Here is a 19772-nt window from a genome sequence, read left to right as displayed (position 1 = left end):
AATAAATAAATAGGAAAAAAAAATAACAAGTAATAATAAACTTATAATATTAATAATATGTTTTAAGATGTTTTAATGGAGGAATTTAATAAATTACATTTTTTTATTGGATGTTTATATAGACATGTAGATTTTAATCTTGTATAATTTAATTATTGCAAAAGAATTCTTATTTAAATAGAAAGATGCAATGACAAATACACATGAATACAAATAACTTATCCTAGTAATAAAGAAAATCAACAATATTTTTCAAAATATATCCCATCACAATTCACTTTTCAATAAATTTAGAAATCCCAAAAATAACTACATAGTCCAAATGTCCAAACCCAAGCTTTTATCCTAAGATTAGAGAGATTGGATTTTAATTCCTCCAAATAGACCTCCTCTATTAATGATAAATTATGTCAATGTCATGTAAATTATTTTGTGTGTGTTTCTAAAATGTATCAGTTTGTATTTCACTTCTCATTCCATAAAAAATATAGAATATTTAGACTTTTCTCTTATGTTCTCCCTTTAGATCGTTTGAGAGAGAAGAGAATAAAGGTGATTCAATAGGAAGATTGAACAAGAATATTATATTTATCAAATTTAAATGAATATTTTTATTTGTTTTTACTTCTTTTATATTTATTTGTCCAATAAAAGCATCTCAATTTTTTATTCCAATTTGAAATGAAAACCACATTTTGTAGTGACTCAAAACATTATTAATATAAAACTAATCAATTATAAATATAACATTATATTAGCAAAGAAAAAATAGCATAGTCAATATACATGTCATTTTTTTGTCAGGTCGGTAACTTAGAAATGGAGAGATTGGAAAAAAGAGGGGACTAATTCCTTATCATAATCAAAATTCTTAGTTTCATGAAATTGCTTCTCTGCCCAAAACAAGATTAACCCTTTTTCTTCAAATAAGTGAATGAGGACAATTATCATTTAAACTTTTAGGAAGATGAAAAAATTGACACTAAATGTATTGTCATAATCAGGACATGATTATATCTAGAATTTTCCTCGTTGAAAATAATTTTATTTCCATTTGAAATTTATTATATCCATAACATTTTTACTAGAGTCAATCTCAACTAAGAATCAACCATATGTGGACAAACATTCTAGAGCTAGTTTGAGGCATCAAACAACACATTTCTGGGTCAATTCTTTATGAGTTTAGCTCTACTCCCTTAATGCTTTTATGCACACTATAGAATTTCCAACAATGCAAAAATCACCTCAATCATTTTTCAAATTAGGAAGTTATTTTTCGCATAAGCCTAATCATCATGATATTAAGTGAATATGATGTCATATCCCATTACACAAGCGTGTGGGGCTAGTCATGTGTGGATTTTCAAGAAGTTTTTAGAGGCTCCAAAACTTTAGCACTAATTGAGGGTTAAGGCAAGCAAAATTCCTAACCCTAAATCTAGATCACTTTCATACTATGTTAAACACTGGGATGGGACTCTATGAAGCGAAGGGTTCCATTCTTTTGGTATTGTTAATATTTCATAGTTAAGTAGAGCATCTAGGAGTAGGATATTGAAGCATAAAAACATTATGTAGTTGACATTTAGGCCAGAGTGTCCATGGAAATGCCATAGTGAGTACCCTTTGTTTGTACGTACATTTCATGTCTACAAAAAAGAAAAGAAAACATAGGTCTCATCTTCTAACTAAATTTTCTACCATATTAAATTTCATAAATTATATATTATACTCATTTATGTGAATGACATATTCATTTACATATTTCTTTTATTTCAATATCAATTATTTTTATAATTTTTAACAATACCCACATAATATCAAATTTAACTTCTAAAATAATAAATTACATAATTTAATATTTTAAAATATTATAATATACATAGAGGAAAAACATTCTATGGAAATATCCTCATTATCTTACATATCATTTAATTATTTTAAGCGTAACAAGTTCATATATTTTATGTAAGGTTGAATTTTATATGGGAGTTTAAATTATTTTTGAAACGGTGTTAACTTCTGGATGAACATGCCATTTAAGTTTAAAAAAATTAAGCTTTATTTTAATTATAATAAAATGGAAAAATTATATGTTAAATTATTTTATTCAATGTTATTTTTATCAAATATAAATTTTTAATTCATAAAACATTTTGATTTAGATATAATTTATATAAGGTTTCAATATAATAAGGGATAGTTTTTATTCTCACATGTAATTCTTATTTTCAACTTCTCCATAAAATTTGAATTACTAAACTAATAAGAACTAAAACCTACATCTTACAAATTATATTTGTGTGCATGTTTATATGTATAATATTACATGTTCAAATTGGCATTGTTTATTGAAGCTAGAATTTAGCCCGATGACAATTTTTTTTGTCCAAATTTAGTGAGAAATTTAAACAAAAATTGGTTGCTAAAATGTTTGAATAGCATTTTTAATGGTAAAAATAGATTAAGCTCCATAAAAAATCCTTGAAACACTCAAATTACTGAAGATCAACAACAATGACTCACATTCAAAAAATTTCTATTAGATTTTATCAAAATCTTACCAAATTTTCTATTATTTTTTCAAGTAAATATATAAACGAGATTTCCAACCAATTTAATTAAATTTTATGAAAACCTTGTTAGAATTTCTATTGTGGCCTCGGGATACTATTCTGTTCAAATTTATTCGAGATAGAGTCAAACAGCTATATAAAAGACGAATTCTTTAATTATTTTTCCTTGCAATTATGTGCTAAAAACTTAAAAGATGGATTAAAAGTCGGTCGCAATTATAACACCCCATACGGCTGTCAGACGATGATGCAAGAATACTCTACGTCAGCAGTCCAACGTCATAGTTTAAAGGACAGCTGTCGGTGTCGAGATTCCACCAATGGATGCTCAGTTTGATGGTGTGCGAGAGTTAAGGATCATCTTGAAACGTTATTATTAGGTTTTCTGAGAGTTGTTTTGAAATTTCGAAATTACAATGGAGAATTTTGTATATTTATAAGTTGTTGGTGATGTTTAGGAATTTTTGGGACGGTCAAAAGTGGCTAGAATCTAGACAAAAAAATTTCAAAAAATCTTGTAGATGCAGTGTTTGAATCACATTTTTGTATAGTGGAAATGAGTTCAGCACCATTAAAAATGTCTAGTGCACCTAAAATTATGAATTTTAACAGCTTTTAATTGGATTTACAAAAATAAGATTTTTTCAAAATATGGCCAGAATTTCCATAACTCTCCGGGAAAAAAAATAATTTTTAGACTACTTTGGGAAGAGTTTGTTCTTTCATGATTCCAAACAAATGAGAGTGTAATCTCTTAATATTGTGTAGCGTTTTTTGTCGAGTTGAAAAACTTATTTTATATAGGGATGTGTAAATTTGTTGATTTTTTGTGTTTAAAAAAAAACTATTGTAAAGTAATTAGAAGTAAAAAGATAATATGTTGTAAAGTAATTAGAAATAAAAATTTTATTTGATACCATATATATATTTTATTTAACTTTCAAAAATACAATTTAAACAATGAAAAATAATACATTACATTAAAAAATTTAGATGTAATCTAATTTTGCCACTAGACGTTGCCAAAAAATCATAGTATTTGACTTTGGAGTTGTCTTTAGTGCCAATTTTTGGAGTTTCCGGTGCTAGAATCTGGCGGAAGAAATTGAGGTGAAATCTTGATTTGTGTTATTTAAACTAGTTTTTCACTGTATATATGGACTATGGATTCAGAAAAACCGGCACTTCTATTACCTAGCAAATTTGTGATTTCAATGAATTCCTGTGGGAATTTATAGAAATTAGACTGGAAAAAACCACCACTAAAACTTCCAAAAAGTCAAAGACAACCCATTTGACTTTTTGAATTATCCTTAGTGCCATTTTTTGGAGTTTCCGGTAAATTGAGATAAAATCTTGATTTGTATTATTTAAACTAATTTTTTAGTAAATGTCTACCACATCATTAGACATATACTGTGCAGCAAAATCCCCCTTTAGCAACGTGTACTGTGTGATCCACATGCATTTAAGCCACAGCAAGGACCAATCGCAGCAATCTTTCAATCTTCTCCATCCATCACCTGATATGGGGAGGAAAGTACGCTGAAACGTTGTTATGCGTTTTTTGAAAAGATTGAAATTTACACGTTCTAATTTCAATAATTAAAACAATATATATTTAATTAATGTAACATCACACTGAAAGGTAGAAGCGTATAGCTAACATCTAAAGAATACAAACTACAATCAACGGGACTAATAATTTGATTTCGCTAATTTGTATTCCAAATATGATTAGGATTTATGCAAAGCTATTATATATTTTTGTTATTTAACCTGACTTTTTAAATATATAAATATTTTTTTGTTATTTAATATGAATTTTTAAATATATAAATAAAATTAATTTATTATAACATTTTTTTAACTACACGTATAAGAATGTTAAGCATTTCGTTAACATTCATGCCCGAGACATTAGGACACTGGAAAGCCAAATATCCACGTGGGACACAATTCAATGATGATTTTAGATAAACTATCTCGTGCTCAAATCTTCGAATTGGTTGAACCGGTCAGCTCCAATTCGAACTTTATAAATCGGCGCACCAAATGCAGGTCTCAGCGTCTTCTCCATCCCGAAATTCAGCATCTTCGAATTCCTTTGCCTTCAGTCTGCAACGCAGTGCATTCTGCTCTGGCGGCTTCTCATTTTGTGCTCAGTTTCGTAGGCTTTGATTGATTATTAATAGCTTTGTTTTCATGGCTGCTCTGAATATGAAGGTCACCAGAAAGCCGGCTGTCCTCGTCGCTCCTTCCGTGCCTACTCCGAAAGGGTTGCTATACCTTTCCAATATAGATGATCAACCGACTCTGAGATTTCAAATTCCCATCGTTCAGTTCTATCGCTTCGATCCTTCGAAAAAAGGTGAGGATCCCGCTCGAGTTATCAGAGAGGGGCTGGCGAAGGTTTTGGTGTTTTACTATCCTTTTGCCGGAAGATTGAGAGACGCGCCCTTCGGCAAGCTCGTCGTCGACTGCACGAGCGAAGGCGTGCTGTTTGTGGAAGCTGATGCCGACATTTCTATGGAGGAATTCGGAGACCTGCACCCACCCTTCCCGTGCTGGGCTGATCTGCTGCACGACGTGCCAGGCTCACAAAATATTACCAACTCTCCCCTCCTTCTCATTCAGGTTAATTCTTTCATTCTCTGATGAACTCAATTCATATTTCAGTCTAAATTCTGTTTTCTTCACGTGCTGCTTATTACGATATTTCAGGTAACGCGGCTGAGATGCGGAGGGTTCATATTTGCCCTTCGTTTGAATCACACCATGAGCGACGCCCTTGGCCTCGTTCAATTCTTGAAAGCTCTGGGTGAAATGGCCAAGGGTGAGACCAGGCCTTCGGCTCTTCCAGTTTGGGAAAGAGAACTCCTCCGACCACGGACCAATCCTGCAGTTAAATTCCCCCACTACGAATATGATCAAATCCAAGACAAGGACGGCGAAATGATGAATGTGGACGAGATGGTTCACGAATCATTTTTTTTCGGGCCAAAGGAGATTGAATCGCTGAAGAGACAAGCTGTAGGGCAAGGCAAGTGCCCGACCTTTGAGGCTCTATCGGCATGTTTGTGGCGTTTGAGAACAAGGGCTCTCCAACTGCCAGTGGACCAAGAAGTTCGGCTCTTATTCACCCTGGATGCCCGAGCGAGATTCGACCCGCCTCTTCCCAAAAATTTCTATGGCAATGCTATCAGTTTGCCATGCGCGAAGACGACCGCAGGAGAACTGGCAAGCAAACCATTGTCCTTCGCTGTGAAATTGATCCGCCAAGCAAAAATGGGTGTGAACGACGAGTACATGCGGTCGGTGATCGATTTGATGGAGTTGAGAGGGCGCCCTCTGTTTACAGTAGTTGGCACCTATGTGGTGTCGGACTGTACCAAAATCGGGTTTGAAGATGTGGATTTCGGGTGGGGAAGACCAGCCTACGGCGGCCCAGCAGAAGGTGGAGTGGGTACAGTGGCTGGCTTGTCGAGCTTCTTCATCCCGTACCGAAATAACAGTGGTGTGGAAGGCATAGTGGTTCCCGTATGCTTGCCGCCTGCCGCTATGCGAATATTTCGAGCAGAAATCGATGGAGCCATTGAGAACGGCTCCCCTTATTTACATTCCTCGCTGTAAAACAGCAATCTCTAAGCTTAATTATATTAAGCGACTGTTACTTGAATAAAATTAATGATGTAAAACAGCATTGAGCTCTGGTTATTTGAATAAAAAATTAACGTGGTACCAAGAGAGGTCTTCCTGCATTGACGCTTTGGCGTCCAGAAAATTGGCTGCATTAAAAACTTCCTCAATTGCGTACGAGGCAATGAGAAACGGAAAAACTAAAAGGTACTGTAACGATGGCATTTAATGCTTAGCCATTGTGGTAATTGGTTGGTCCAAGCATATTGGCCTTTTCTAATTCAAGTAAAATATTACGATGAAGAAAATTGTGTATCTAGAAAGTTATTAAATACGAAAATTGTTTTAAACATGCAAAATGGTGAACCTTGACAATTAGGAGTCATGAGAATCAATATATGTTTTATTTTACTTTATCTCTTTCTAATTGTATGTTGCGAAAGGATTTTATATTTTATTTTTATTTTTAGAGTAAAATTAGCTTCTTCTTTTTTCTAGAGGTAATAGTCAAGTTATTGGTACTATATTAAAATCACATTATATACTCATTTAGAATTCTAAATAGATTATGATTTTCAAGAGGTTAACATGTGTGTCATATTATATACTTATTTAAGAGTATTATATAGATTTTTTTTTAAGAGTTTAACATTTATTTCATATTATATACTCATTTAAGAGTATCATACATGTTATTGTTTTCCAGAGTTTAACATGTCATTTTATTGGATTTGAATTTGGGATAGGAGCATACCACTATTCCACTCAAGCATTCAAGCTAAGCCTATTTGACAAAAATTAAGGGCATTAAAGATTGCCCATAGAGAGAAATCAAGCTCCATCTTATCTCACCACATAACTTACTCTTTTCAAAAGCTTAAGATGTATGCCACATTACTCATTAAAGAGAGTCACATAACTCACTCTTTTCTAGAGCTTAACATGTCGATTTACTAGATTTGAACCTCAGTGAGGTGGATGGGAGGTCGTGACAGATATCACGAAAATTGAGGCCATACTCAAGTGGCTAGATCCTACTAATGTCGCACAGTGCATTGTAATATCTTTGGAAGTTTATACCATGATTTTTAGCTATGGTTGCGCCACTTCATACCATAATAGCCAACATTAAGAGTTTCTTGTGGGGGAAGAATCAAGGGAAAGCTTTCAATGAGATGGAATAGAATATCAGTCAACCACTAGTCCTTGCATTGTTGGAGTTTGAAAAGCCTTTCGAAATGGAGACAAATACAAGTGGCTATACAAATAGAATATTTGTATTGGCCTAGAATGCATCATCTAGCTTAATATATTAGAGTATGCACACTTTGTTGTATTAGTAAGCCTCGTAATAAAAAACAAATATTTATGCCATTCCTTATGTGTAACTACTAAGCCCTGGGATAACATCTCCATGGATTTTATGGGTGGTTTACCAAGAACAAAGAAGGGACGTGACTACCCATTTGTGGTAATTGATATTTCGAAAGATGCACATTCTTATGCCATGTAAAATGGCCATCAAAGGAAAAGAAACAATAAACACATCCTTTGAAAAGGTCTAGGTGTTCTTTAGTATACCAACACGAATAATCTTAGATAGGGATGCCATATTTCTTAGAGCCTTTTGGAAAATATTTTGGGAGAATGTGTGAATTAAATTAAAGAGATCTATATCTTTACATCCATAGATGGGAAGGTGGAAGTAATCAACATGGCATGTGTTCAACATATAATAGGTTATAATCATAAGTATCAAATACTTTGGATAAAAAATTGATTTCATATTTAACACTCTTATACTAAGGTGATCCTAAGTTCTACTAACTCCCCTTTTGAAACCTGCTTTAGTTATTTTCAACCATTACTCTTGGGTGTTATATATGGACAATAAGGACGAGTGATGGAAGATATCATAGGAGATTCATAAAAAGTAGAGTAAATTGTTGAAAAGATTGGTATATTCATTCTCAAGTAAAGAAGAAATTGACAAAGTCACAAGAAAGGACTGATAATATTAGTGTTGACCTGAGAAAACATTCAAGATGGGTGATATAGTTTAGTTGCATTTGAACAAGGAAAGGTTGCAAGGTCTTGCTAGGAAGGTGAAGGCTCTTTTGCATAGTCCTTTTGAATTATTCGAGAAGGTGGCCAATATTGCATATAGGATCAATCTATGCCCCTATATGCACATTTATTTAATAGTGAATGTGCAAAATTTGAACCTCTAAGAGCCTTTCATGTTGGATTAAGAAACCAACAAGAAGGTCTTATAGACTACAACACTTAGGACCAGTAGATTAGGTAGTGTGGGAAGAATATATAGTTTTGTAGAAGTCCAAAATTACATAAGTGTAACATGAAATTTGACACATAACATTGAAAGAGAAAATTCTATGTAAGGCCAAATGGTACTTTAGGGAGAAGGAGGAGGATAAATTTCGTCATGTATTCAGTAAAATATTTTATCCTAGAAAGCTAAAAATAAGTAAAATATTTTATTCGAGATAGAGTCAAACAGCTATATAAAAACGAATTCTTTAATTGTTTTTCCTTGCAATTATGTGCTAAAAACTTAAAAGAGGAATTAAAAGTCGGTCGCGATTATTAAACCCCATACGGTTGTCAGACGGTGATGCAAGAATACACTACGTAAGCAGTCCAACGTAAGATTCGGATGCCAATGGAGTATTTAACGACGTTGTCGGTGTCGAGATTCTCAGTTTGATGGTGCTCTAGAGTTAATGAAATGAAATTTTAACTATGGGATTATTAGTTTTTCTGTGTGTTGTTATTGTAATTTAATTTTTTTGATTATTTAAGTCATTTCAACTATGGGTAGTTTTTCTGTTTGTTGTTATTGTAATTTAATTTTTTTATTATTCAAATTAATGATTAGATGACTCAATTTTTTAACAGTCTTCTCGTTAAAAAATAATGTCAAAGAATTGATGTTAACATATTGCTGTAACAAAGTATCACATTCCAAAATAAAATGTTTTTCTTATTCCACTGCCTCTGCTGTGGAAAATGTACATACCCATTTTTCCTAAGCTTCTTTAGGTCTTTTCCATCGACCTGTTTCGCACTGTAGTTTGTAGTTGATGTGAGTTATTCTTAATTGAGCAATAAGAATCTTTGCTCTCCATGGAATGTCAGCTCCAATGTACTCTTTTTGTTGGAGATCACAAGTGGGATTGAATTCTTGAGCATAGTATTTCTTCTTTCTACCCAATCCTTTTCCCCATAAACACTTACAAAATTTCTCCATAACAAAACTCTTTAAATCCTTGCTGTTTGTGGGACATGCATTGAGGTAAATATTCCATTTTTCCATCCATTTGTTGTTTTGTCTCATCCACCATTTTTTTCTTTTACTCATTCCTTCGTTGCATATAACTTCAGGCCATCTAAGTTCTCTCATTTATTCAATTTTTTGTAGATACTTTATAAGAGGCACCATATCATTATCTCATAAAAAACCAATTTTTTATTTTAAACTTGTTCATGATAAAAAACTTTTAGATTTTTTCAATTTTCTTAATAATCATCTAAAACGGTTTTCTAAGAGTTGTTTTCAAATTTCAAAATTACAGTGTTGGAGTCACGATTGCCTTTACACCAAAACCAGCAGGCGTTAGTAAACAGACACACATAGTTACCAAATTCGAATTCGGATTCGAATTCGAATTCGATACGATACGGAAAAAATTCGACTCTATAAAATTCAATACGAAAAAAATTCGACACTATACATATTACAAGTACTTATATATTTATATTTATATTTATATATATATAAATTTAAATAAACAATCATTATATTCAAAATTTTAACAAAATATAAAAGTTGTATAAGTTGATTTTTTTCCAAAATAGAAGTTACTATTTTTTTATGTTCTATATAAAAGTTATTGATTTGCAACCAATTTGCTATTTTATAATTTCTTGTAAGATAAGAATTATCTTTTTCTTAATTGCAATTTGTCATTTTATAAAATTTTCTAATATAGAAATTACTATTTTTTTATTTTTCTATAAAAATTATATATATTTTTTATTTTTTTCCAATAAGAATTATCAATTTGTTAAAATAGAAAAAGTTGGTATTTTCTGTATTCAAGCTTCTGTAATCACATAATGAATTAAGCAAGTTGATATTTTTTATTGGAAGAAAAATTATTTTTATAGGAAAAAATATATATATATATATATATTCTTATAAGAAAATTTATAAAAGGTAATTGATCTGAGCATTAGCTTTGCCTTTCTCTACATTATTTCAATTTTCCACTAAGGTTGCCTAGTTCCAAACTTGTTTTGCCCTTGTATTGTTTTCACCAACATTGTGCAGATCAGAACTTGTATTTTTCCAATGGATCAACAAAGCAAAGCTGGAATTAAAAGTTTACCTTGCCGATTCCTATTCAACAATTAAAAAGTAAGTTCAATGACCTATTTCCACTAATTTAACCATTAAAAAATAAATTTTTAATTTAATAAAATAAATGTAAATTTTATTTTTTAACAAAATAAGTAAAAAATGAGTAAATCAATACTTTTAAATTTCCATACATACAACACGATCTTATGAATTTATAAAATATATTTAAACAAAGTTAGAAAATCCCTTAATTTAAAAAATTCATATTTATTTAATCAACCATGTGGATAGATATATATCAAACTTCCAAATCAATTTACCATATACATTGGGTATGGCCATAGTCAGGTGTCCGTGTAACGAAACACAGGTCATTCTTTGGTGCAACGAAACACGTGAAGTATTCATGTTCGGGTGCGAAACACATTCAAGTCAAGGGACAAAGCAGGAGATAGCGAGCTGGCGCAGGGGATTTGACAAAAATATTTCACCGAACCGAATTGGAATTAACCGAATTAATCGCCGTACCGAATCGAACTGACGAATTAACGTATTTTTTTCGCCAATACGGACGAACTTGGTAACTATGCAGACACATCACTAGTGTTAAGCACATGCTACCAAACACACTAAAACTCAACACACCAAAACCCGCAGGTGTTAGTAAACAGACACATTGCTAGTGTTAAGCACATGCCACGAAACACATGGGAGCGTTGAATTATCTTTCTACACAGTTGAATTATCCTTCTACACTGCCGTTGAAATATCTTTCTACATAGTTGAATTATCCTTCTACACCGCCATTAACAGGGAGCCTTGGATTATCCAATTCCCAAAAATCTCCCCCCCAACGCAAGCCAGGTGTGTTTGGAACTCAAGACCTTTAGCTCTGATACCACTTGTTGGAGTTCCGATTGTTGTTACACCAAAACCCACAGGTGTTAGTAAACAAACACATTGCTAGTGTTAAGCACATGCCACGAAACATTCGGGAGCTTTGAATTATCCTTCTACACCGCCATTAATGGAGAGCGTTAGATTATCCAATTCCCAACCTATAATGACAAATTTTCTATATTTATAAAGTTTTAAGCCACAACTGGTTCTTTCGTGATTCCAAACAAATGAGAGTCATTGCTTAATAATGTGTAACATTTCTTTGTGGTATTTAGCTCGAGCTTAATCAACCTGAAGATCATAGTAAAGTGTAAACCAGTCTGTTTTGACTTTTAGGTGAATGTCGACTGCATCATTCGAGCTATTCTGTGGCCACAAAATCCCCATTCCCCAACGAGCACTGTGTGAAACCACGTCCACGAAATCCACATGCATTTAGGCGACAGCAAGGACCAAGTCGTAGCAACAGAACGGACCATCGTTCGTACATGCATTCTGTCAATCTTCTCCAGCCATCACCCCATATGGGGAGGAGAGTACGCTGACAATGTCGTTATGCGTTTTCTTTTTTAAATATTGAAATTTACAGGTTCATAATCAGGATGGAAGTTGATGGGAATGTGATTCCAAAACTATAGTTAGAAATTTTCCATGCCCGTTCATTTTTTTTGGGGTCAAATGATTAAAATATAATACTAAAAAAATTTACAAAACTAATAAATCCATCTGATCTGCCCTTTTGGTGACGAAAGCCCTGGGTGCCAACCATGGTTCGTTAGCCTAGGATAATTAATTTAAATAATTAAAACAATATATATTTAATTAATATAACATTACACTGAAAGGTAAAAGCGTATAGTCAACATCTAAAGAATACAAACTACGATCAACGGGACTCATAATATGATTTCGCTAATATGATTACGACGATATTTAGGTTTTTTTTGACTCCGAAATTTATCCACAATTTTTTTGGTTGTTTTCCTTTAGAAATTTGGTGCCAAGACTTTTTGTGAAAATGTATATTTTTGTTATTTAATATATTTTTTAAATATAAAAATGAATTAATTTTTTTTATTTAATATAGTTTTTTAAATATGTAAATAAATTTAATGTAAATCTGCACATTACTTTACTCAAACTTACCATTTAAAAAATTTAAAACAAAAACCATTAAAAACGCACGGTTAAACTAGGCATATAAGAATATTAAGCATTTCCCTAACATCCCGGCCCGAGACATTAGGACACTGGAAAGACACAATTCAATGGTGATTCTGGATAAACTTACATTCTAACTTTATAAATGTGTCATCAAATGCAGGCCTCTTCTTCATCTCAAAATTCAGCATTTCTGTTTATTTCGCCTTAGAGTCTGCAACGCGGTGCATTCTGTTCTGGCGGCTTCTGATTTTGCGCTCACTTTCGTAGGAACTCATCAATCATCCATATCTTTGTTTTAATGGCAACTCTGAATATGAAGGTCACCAGAAAGCCAGCTGTCCTCATCGCTCCTTCCCAGCCTACTCTGAATGAGATGAAATAGAATATCAGTCAACCACTAGTCCTTGCATTGTTGGAGTTTGAAAAACCTTTCGAAATGGAGACAAATACAAGTGTCTATATAAATGGAGTATTGTTGACGAAGGAAGTAAGTTGGTATGCTATCTTCCTACAATAATGTAAATATAATAATGGAATTTACACTGGAGTGGAATTTATATTGGAGTTTTATTGGAGTGGAATTTATATTGGTTAAGAAGTAAATTTTAAGGATGGAAATTTATCTTAAAGTTTAGAAAGATGAACAAGTCTTATTAGTCCATAATATGCAATTTGTAAAATGTGTTGTGATATTTTTGTAAAAATATTCACTCTTTATAACAAATTTTTGCAATTTTTAAGGTAAAATAATTTTATGCTATAAATTTTGGGCGAATCATTTCAAAAAGAAATGGAAATTAGCAATTTTTTATTTTTTTTTGAAAAAAGCATGGAAAGTTAGCCCATTTGCGAATATTAGCCTTTAAAATTTTCCATGATAAAAGAACTATCTAATGGTATGATAGGAAACCATTGTCAACATTCATTGCTAACCACTACAGTTTTTTGAAGCTCCAAATTACCTTCAACAAATTGTACAATGCATACCGTTCTTGCAACAATCTAATGTAGTCATCAATGTTAAGAATGATATCACTAATAATTTGGTAGACATGCTTTCAACATCAACTAGATTGAATATAATAGTTTTGGAAACTCTTATGCATAGAAATCCTTTTAACCATGATGCACATGCAGAGGCATACATGAAAGATGAGGATATTAAACAGGTGTTTAAAGAACTATAGGGACATCTTCATGTGTAGGAAGTTGATATTAAGGATGACTATCATCTCTAGAATCGATTGATTTATAGGCTAGACAAGCTCTGTATTCGTAAAGGTGAATCATTGTATTTTATTAGAGAGGTTCAAACTTCCAAGGTTGCAGGGAATTTTAGTGTTGGGAATACAGTTTCCAACTTATATAGGTATGTGTATTAGCCTAGAATGCAAGATTTAGATTAATATATTAGAGAATGCACACTTTGTCGAATGATACAAAACAATATTTATATCATTCCTTATGTGTAACTGCTAAGTCCTGGGATAACATCTCCATGGATTTTGTTGGTGGTTTACCAACAAGGAAGAAGGGACATGACTATTTATTTGTGGTAGTTGATATTTCGAAAGATGCACATTCTTATGCAATGTAAAATGACCATCAAAGGACAAGAAACAAGAAACACGTTCTTTGAAACGATCTAGTTGTGCTTTAGGATAACAACAAGAATAGTCTTAGATATGGATGCCATATTTTTTAAAGCCTTTTGGACAATATTTTGGGAGATTGTGTGAATTAAATTGAAGAGGTCTATATCTTTCCATCCATAGATGGGAAGATGGAAGTAATCAACATGACATTTGTTCAACATTTAATGGGTTACAATCATAAGTATCAAAGAATTTTGATGAAAATTTGATTTCATATATAACACTCTTATGAAAAGGTGATCCTCACTTCTACTAGTTACTCCCCTTTTGAAACTTGCTTTAGTTATTTTCAACCATTACTCTTGGGTTTTATATATGGACAATAAGGACGAGTGATTGAAGATATCATAGGAGATTCATAAAAAGTAGAGTAAATTGTTGAAAAGATTGGTACATCCATTCTCAAGTAAAGAAGACATTGACAAAGTCACAAGAAAGGAACAAGGAGTGACAATATTAGTGTTGATTTGAGAAAACATTCAATATGGGTGATATAGTTTAGTTGCATTTGAACAAGGAAAGGTTGCAAGGTCTTGCTAGGAAGGTGAAGGCTCTTTTGCATAGTCCTTTTGAATTATTCAAGAACTTAGAAGGTGGCCAAATTTGCATATAGGATCAATCTATGCCCCTTTATGCACATTTACTTAATAGTGAATGTGGAAAATTTGAACCTCTAAGAGCCTTCCATGTTGGATTAGGAAACCAACAAGAAGGTCCTACATACTACAACACTTAGCACTAGTAGATTAGGTAGTGTGGGTAGAATATATAGTTTTGTAAAAGTCCAAAATTACCAGATAAGTGTAAGATGAAATTTGACACATAACATTGAAAGAGAAACTTCTATGTAAGGCCAAATGGTACTTTAGGGAGAAGGAGGGAGATAAATTTCCTCATGTATTCAGTAAAATATTTTGGGGAATAGAAGCATCCCTAAATGTGGAAATGTGATCCAAGATGGATGATTATATAATTCGAATCTATCTTTGTACTTTCTAGAAGTAAACGTTGGGAGAGTTTACTTGTAAGGTTCTTATTAAGGGTAGATCCCGTTTTAGTGATTTATGGTCCAAAAATTCCTAGAGTTAGTTTTAGGCATCAAATGACACATTTAGGGGTTAATTCATTGTGATTTTAGCTTTATCACCTCAATGTTGTTCTACACACTATACAACATTCCAAATTCACATTAGTCACCATTCATAAATGGAAGTAATTTCTCACATACGTTTAACTACCTTGTTAACCATCATGATATTAAGTGAATGCCATGGTATAACCCATTATACACACATGTGAGGCTTGTCATGTGTGGATTTTAATTAAATTTCTAAATGTTCCAAAACCCTAGCACTACTTGAGGATTGAGGCAAGAAAAATCATTAACCCTAACTCTATATGACTATCTTACCATGTATTAGGCCTCTAAGACTAGAAGGGGTTCCATTCTTTTGGTATTGTTATTATTTCATAGTTAAGCAGAGAATCTACCAGTAGAATATTAAAGCATAATAGAGGAGAAAAAATATTTTGTAGTGTACATTTAGGCCATGACTTCCATGGAAACTCCATGATAAGTGCTTATTTCTTTGTACTAGCATTTCATAACCAAGAAAAAGAGAGAAGAGTATATGCATTACCTTCTAGCTAAATTTTCTCCCATATTAAATTTCCCAAATCATATATTATGCTCATTTGTGTGAATGGTGTGTGCATTTACTTATTCTTTCATTTTAAGATCAGTTATTTCCATCATTTTTATCGATATCCTAATAATATTAAATCTAAAACATAAAATAATAAATTACATTATATAATTTTTGAAAATATTATTTCCATAATTTTTAACAATATCTTAAAACAATGTAAACTTTGAAACGGGAACTGGTACTATTACCCGTTTTGTAAAGATAGCAAAAAAGTGACCCGATTTTGAAAATGGGTGATGCAGAACACACATGTTTTTTTTAAAGCATAGTTTTTGGCACTTTAAATTTTTTTATGTACATTGCGTTTTAGAATGGTAGTGATTTTCATGCTGATTTAAAAAAGTGGTTATTCTGCATCAGACCCTTTTTTTAAAAGACCTATTTTTTGACTTTAAATTTTTTTAACATATGAAATGTAAATAATTATTTCTAAAATTTAATAATTTTGGAAGTGGTCTTCTTTTTCATATTTTCTAGTTTTTATTTTAATTTTTTTTTTTTTTGTAGTGGGGCTTTTATTGATTTGCATATTTAAAGAAGAAGGTCGATATTTTGCATTTTCGATATACTACATATTTATACATTGTTAATTAAATTTTCAATCCAAATGAAATAATTGTCTCTAAAAAACAAATATAAAAATATATGTAAAAAAGACAAAAATAAAAAATAAAAAATGTTAAAAAAAATTATCTCATAAACCATAAAAAAAATTTGGAAAAAAAAACAAAATTAAATATATATATATAAAATTAAGTAAGTAAATATCAAGAAATTAAAAAAAAACATTAGCAAAAACTAGGGAAAAGAAAAAAAATTAAAAACAAACTCGTTTAAAAAAAAAAAAAAAAACTAGTAAAATTAATATTAAAAAAAAATGTAAAAAAAAAAAAATCTCACAAACGATCAAAAAATTTGGAAAAAAAAAACAAAATTAAAAAAATATATATTTATAAAATTAAGTAAATAAAAATAGAGAAATTAAAAAAAACATTAGCGAAAACTGGGAAAAAAAAATTAAAAACAAACTAGTTTAAAAAAAAATAGAAAATTAGCGGAAAAAAATAAAAAAACTCATAAAATTAATATAAAAATAAAAACACACAAACAAATTTAAATTATAAAAAAAACCCAAAAAAACACGTATTTTTTATTAAAAAAAGAAAAAAATGCAATTATTTTTTATTAAACATATATATTTTATTTAAAAATAAATAATAATTTTATTTTTTTTAAACCATCTTTGTTTTTATTAAAAATAAAAAATAAAAAAAAATTTAAACAATTTTTATTTGAAAAAAATTAAAAAACCATTTAAAGCGAAATTTTTATTAAAAATTAAATTATTAGAAAAATTTAACAAAAATTTTTAATAAAAATTAAATTTTATTTTTATTTTTTAATTTTGATTTTATAAAAAAAAAATTTAACAAAATAAATAGTTTGTGCACCTTGGGCGTTTCCTAGAATCGCCCCCGGGCGGGTGGCCGGCCCTGGGGCGATTCCCGGAATCACCCCAGGGCCGGCCAGGCGCCCGGGGGTGGCGCGGCCCGGGGCGGGGGGCTGCGTGCAGCGCCCCCGCCCCCGGCCGCGCCACCCCCGGGCGCCTGGCCGGCCTTTGGGTGATTCCCGGAATCGCCCGAGGGCCGGCCAGGCGCCCGGGGGTGGCGCGGCCGAGGGCGGGGGGCTGCACGCAGCGCCCCCGGCTACCCCCGGGTGCTTGGCCGGCCCTCGGGCGATTCTAGTGCAGCCCCCCGCCCTCGACCGCGCCCCCCCGGGCGCCTGGCCGGCCCTCGGGCGTGCAGCCCCCGGCCGCGCCACCCCCGGGCGCCTGGCCGGCCCTCGGCCGTGCAGCCCCCCGCCCCCGGCCGCCTGGCCGGCCCTCGGGCGATTCGATTCCCCGGAATCGCCCGAGGGGAATCGCCCAAGGGCCGGCCAGGCGCCCGGGGGGGCACAAACTAATTTTTTTTTAAATTTTTTTTTTTATAAAATCAAAATTAAAAAATAAAAATAAAATTTAATTTTTATTAAAAAATTTTGTTAAATTTTTTTAATAATTTAATTTTTAATAAAATTTAATATATATCTTTTTTCACATAAAAAATAAAAATTTCGTTTTAAATTGTTTTTTAATTTTTTTCAAATAAAAATTATTTAATTTTTTTTTTATTTTTTATTTTTAATAAAAACAAAGATTGTTTAAAAAAAATTAAAATTATTATTTATTTTTAAATAAAATATATATGTTTAATAAAAAATAATTGCATTTTTTTTCTTTTTTTAATAAAAAATACGTGTTGTTTTTTTATAATTTAAATTTATTTTTTTTACATTTATTTTTTTAAGTAATTATCATTTTAATTTTAATTTCACTAGTTTTTAATTTTTTTTGGTTAATTTTCCTTTTTTTTTTGAAAATCTAGTTTGTTTTTAATTTTCAATTTTTTTTTAGTGTTTTGTTAATGTTTTTTTTTAATTTTTCTATTTTTACTTACTTAATTTTAGAGTTTTTTTTAATGTGTATTTTTTTCTTTTCCCAAAATTTTTTAGTTTACATATTTGTTTTGTTTTTTTTACTATTTATTTGTTTATAATTTGTAATTTTTTTTCTAGTTTTTTAATTCTTATTTTTTATTGGTTAATTTTGTTTTTTATTTCCATTTTTATGATTGATTTTTATTTTTGATGTTTGTTTGTTTGTTTGGTTTTTTTTTTTTTAAGTATATATTTTTATTTATGTTTTGTTATCTTTATTTTTATTTTTTTTGTTTTGTGTTTTTTCATTGTTTTAACTTTTTTATTTTTTATTTTTATTTTTATTTATTTATTTTTTTATATGAAATTTTAATGCTCATGATAAAATATTTTATGCTATTATTTTGAAATGTTGAAATTTTACCCTTGAAAAACAATTTGTTATCCCAGCATCAACACTTTTCGTTTTGAGGGTGTTTTCTGCACAAAATTTAACATTGAGAAAAAAAAATGTTATTTGAACATCATCACTTCGTTTTGAGGGTATTTTTTGGACAATTTTTGCACAAAAAATTGGTTTTCACCGCCATTTTTAAAACATGTTGAAAATTTACCCTGGACAAAAAAAAGTGTTATTCTGGCATCAACATTTTTCGTTTTTAGCATTGTTTTTGATGTTTTTTCGAGGTTTTTTGGCCAGAATTCTCATTTTGACTTTATAGTTCTCGTTTCAAAATTTACATTATTTTAATAATATTAAATCTTAAAACATAATTTACATTATATAAGTTTCGAAAATATTACAATAATATTAAATATTAAATATAAAAATACATTAATATTTTAATAAAAATATTATAAAAAAATATCCACATCATCTCACAAATTATTTATTATCCAAACTACAAACTTTTAAATATTATATACAACCTTGTTCTATGCATAGACTTGAATGTGCAATGCTTTAGCTACAACAAAATCATGCTAATTTCAAATATAACAAATATATATCTTGAGTAAGATTGAATTTTATATGGCATTTAAATTGCTTTATAAAGTTTACTTTGAAGTTGTCTTTAGCCACGTATGAGTATGTCCTTTTTTAATCTTTGTTATAGTAAAATATGAAATTTATATCTTAAAATAGTTTTTAATGAAACAACAAAATTTAAATAGTATATGTTTTTATTTTTAATTGTTATTAGTCCCTGCTTATGGCAGGGACTTGACCAGCGATTAATTGTTTGTTTGATTGCAAATTTTCATC

General features: G+C 31.1%; 1 protein-coding gene across 1 annotated transcript; it reads left to right on the top strand.

Annotated features, from left to right (window-relative positions):
* The first annotated feature begins 4784 nt into the window (after positions 1-4784).
* Positions 4785-6212, top strand: LOC149253787 (benzyl alcohol O-benzoyltransferase-like). Its single transcript, XM_089456928.1, has 2 exons — positions 4785-5216; positions 5304-6212. Exons 1-2 carry the CDS (start codon positions 4785-4787, stop codon positions 6210-6212), a joined length of 1341 nt encoding a protein of 446 aa, XP_089313054.1.
* Positions 6213-19772: the final 13560 nt, after the last annotated feature.

Source organism: Pinus tabuliformis, chromosome 7 (assembly GCF_031772625.1).
Source record: "Pinus tabuliformis cultivar Carrire ecotype Pingquan chromosome 7, CPIR1, whole genome shotgun sequence".
Classification (NCBI taxonomy): domain Eukaryota; kingdom Viridiplantae; phylum Streptophyta; class Pinopsida; order Pinales; family Pinaceae; genus Pinus; species Pinus tabuliformis.
This window is presented reverse-complemented; position numbering and strand designations above follow the sequence as displayed.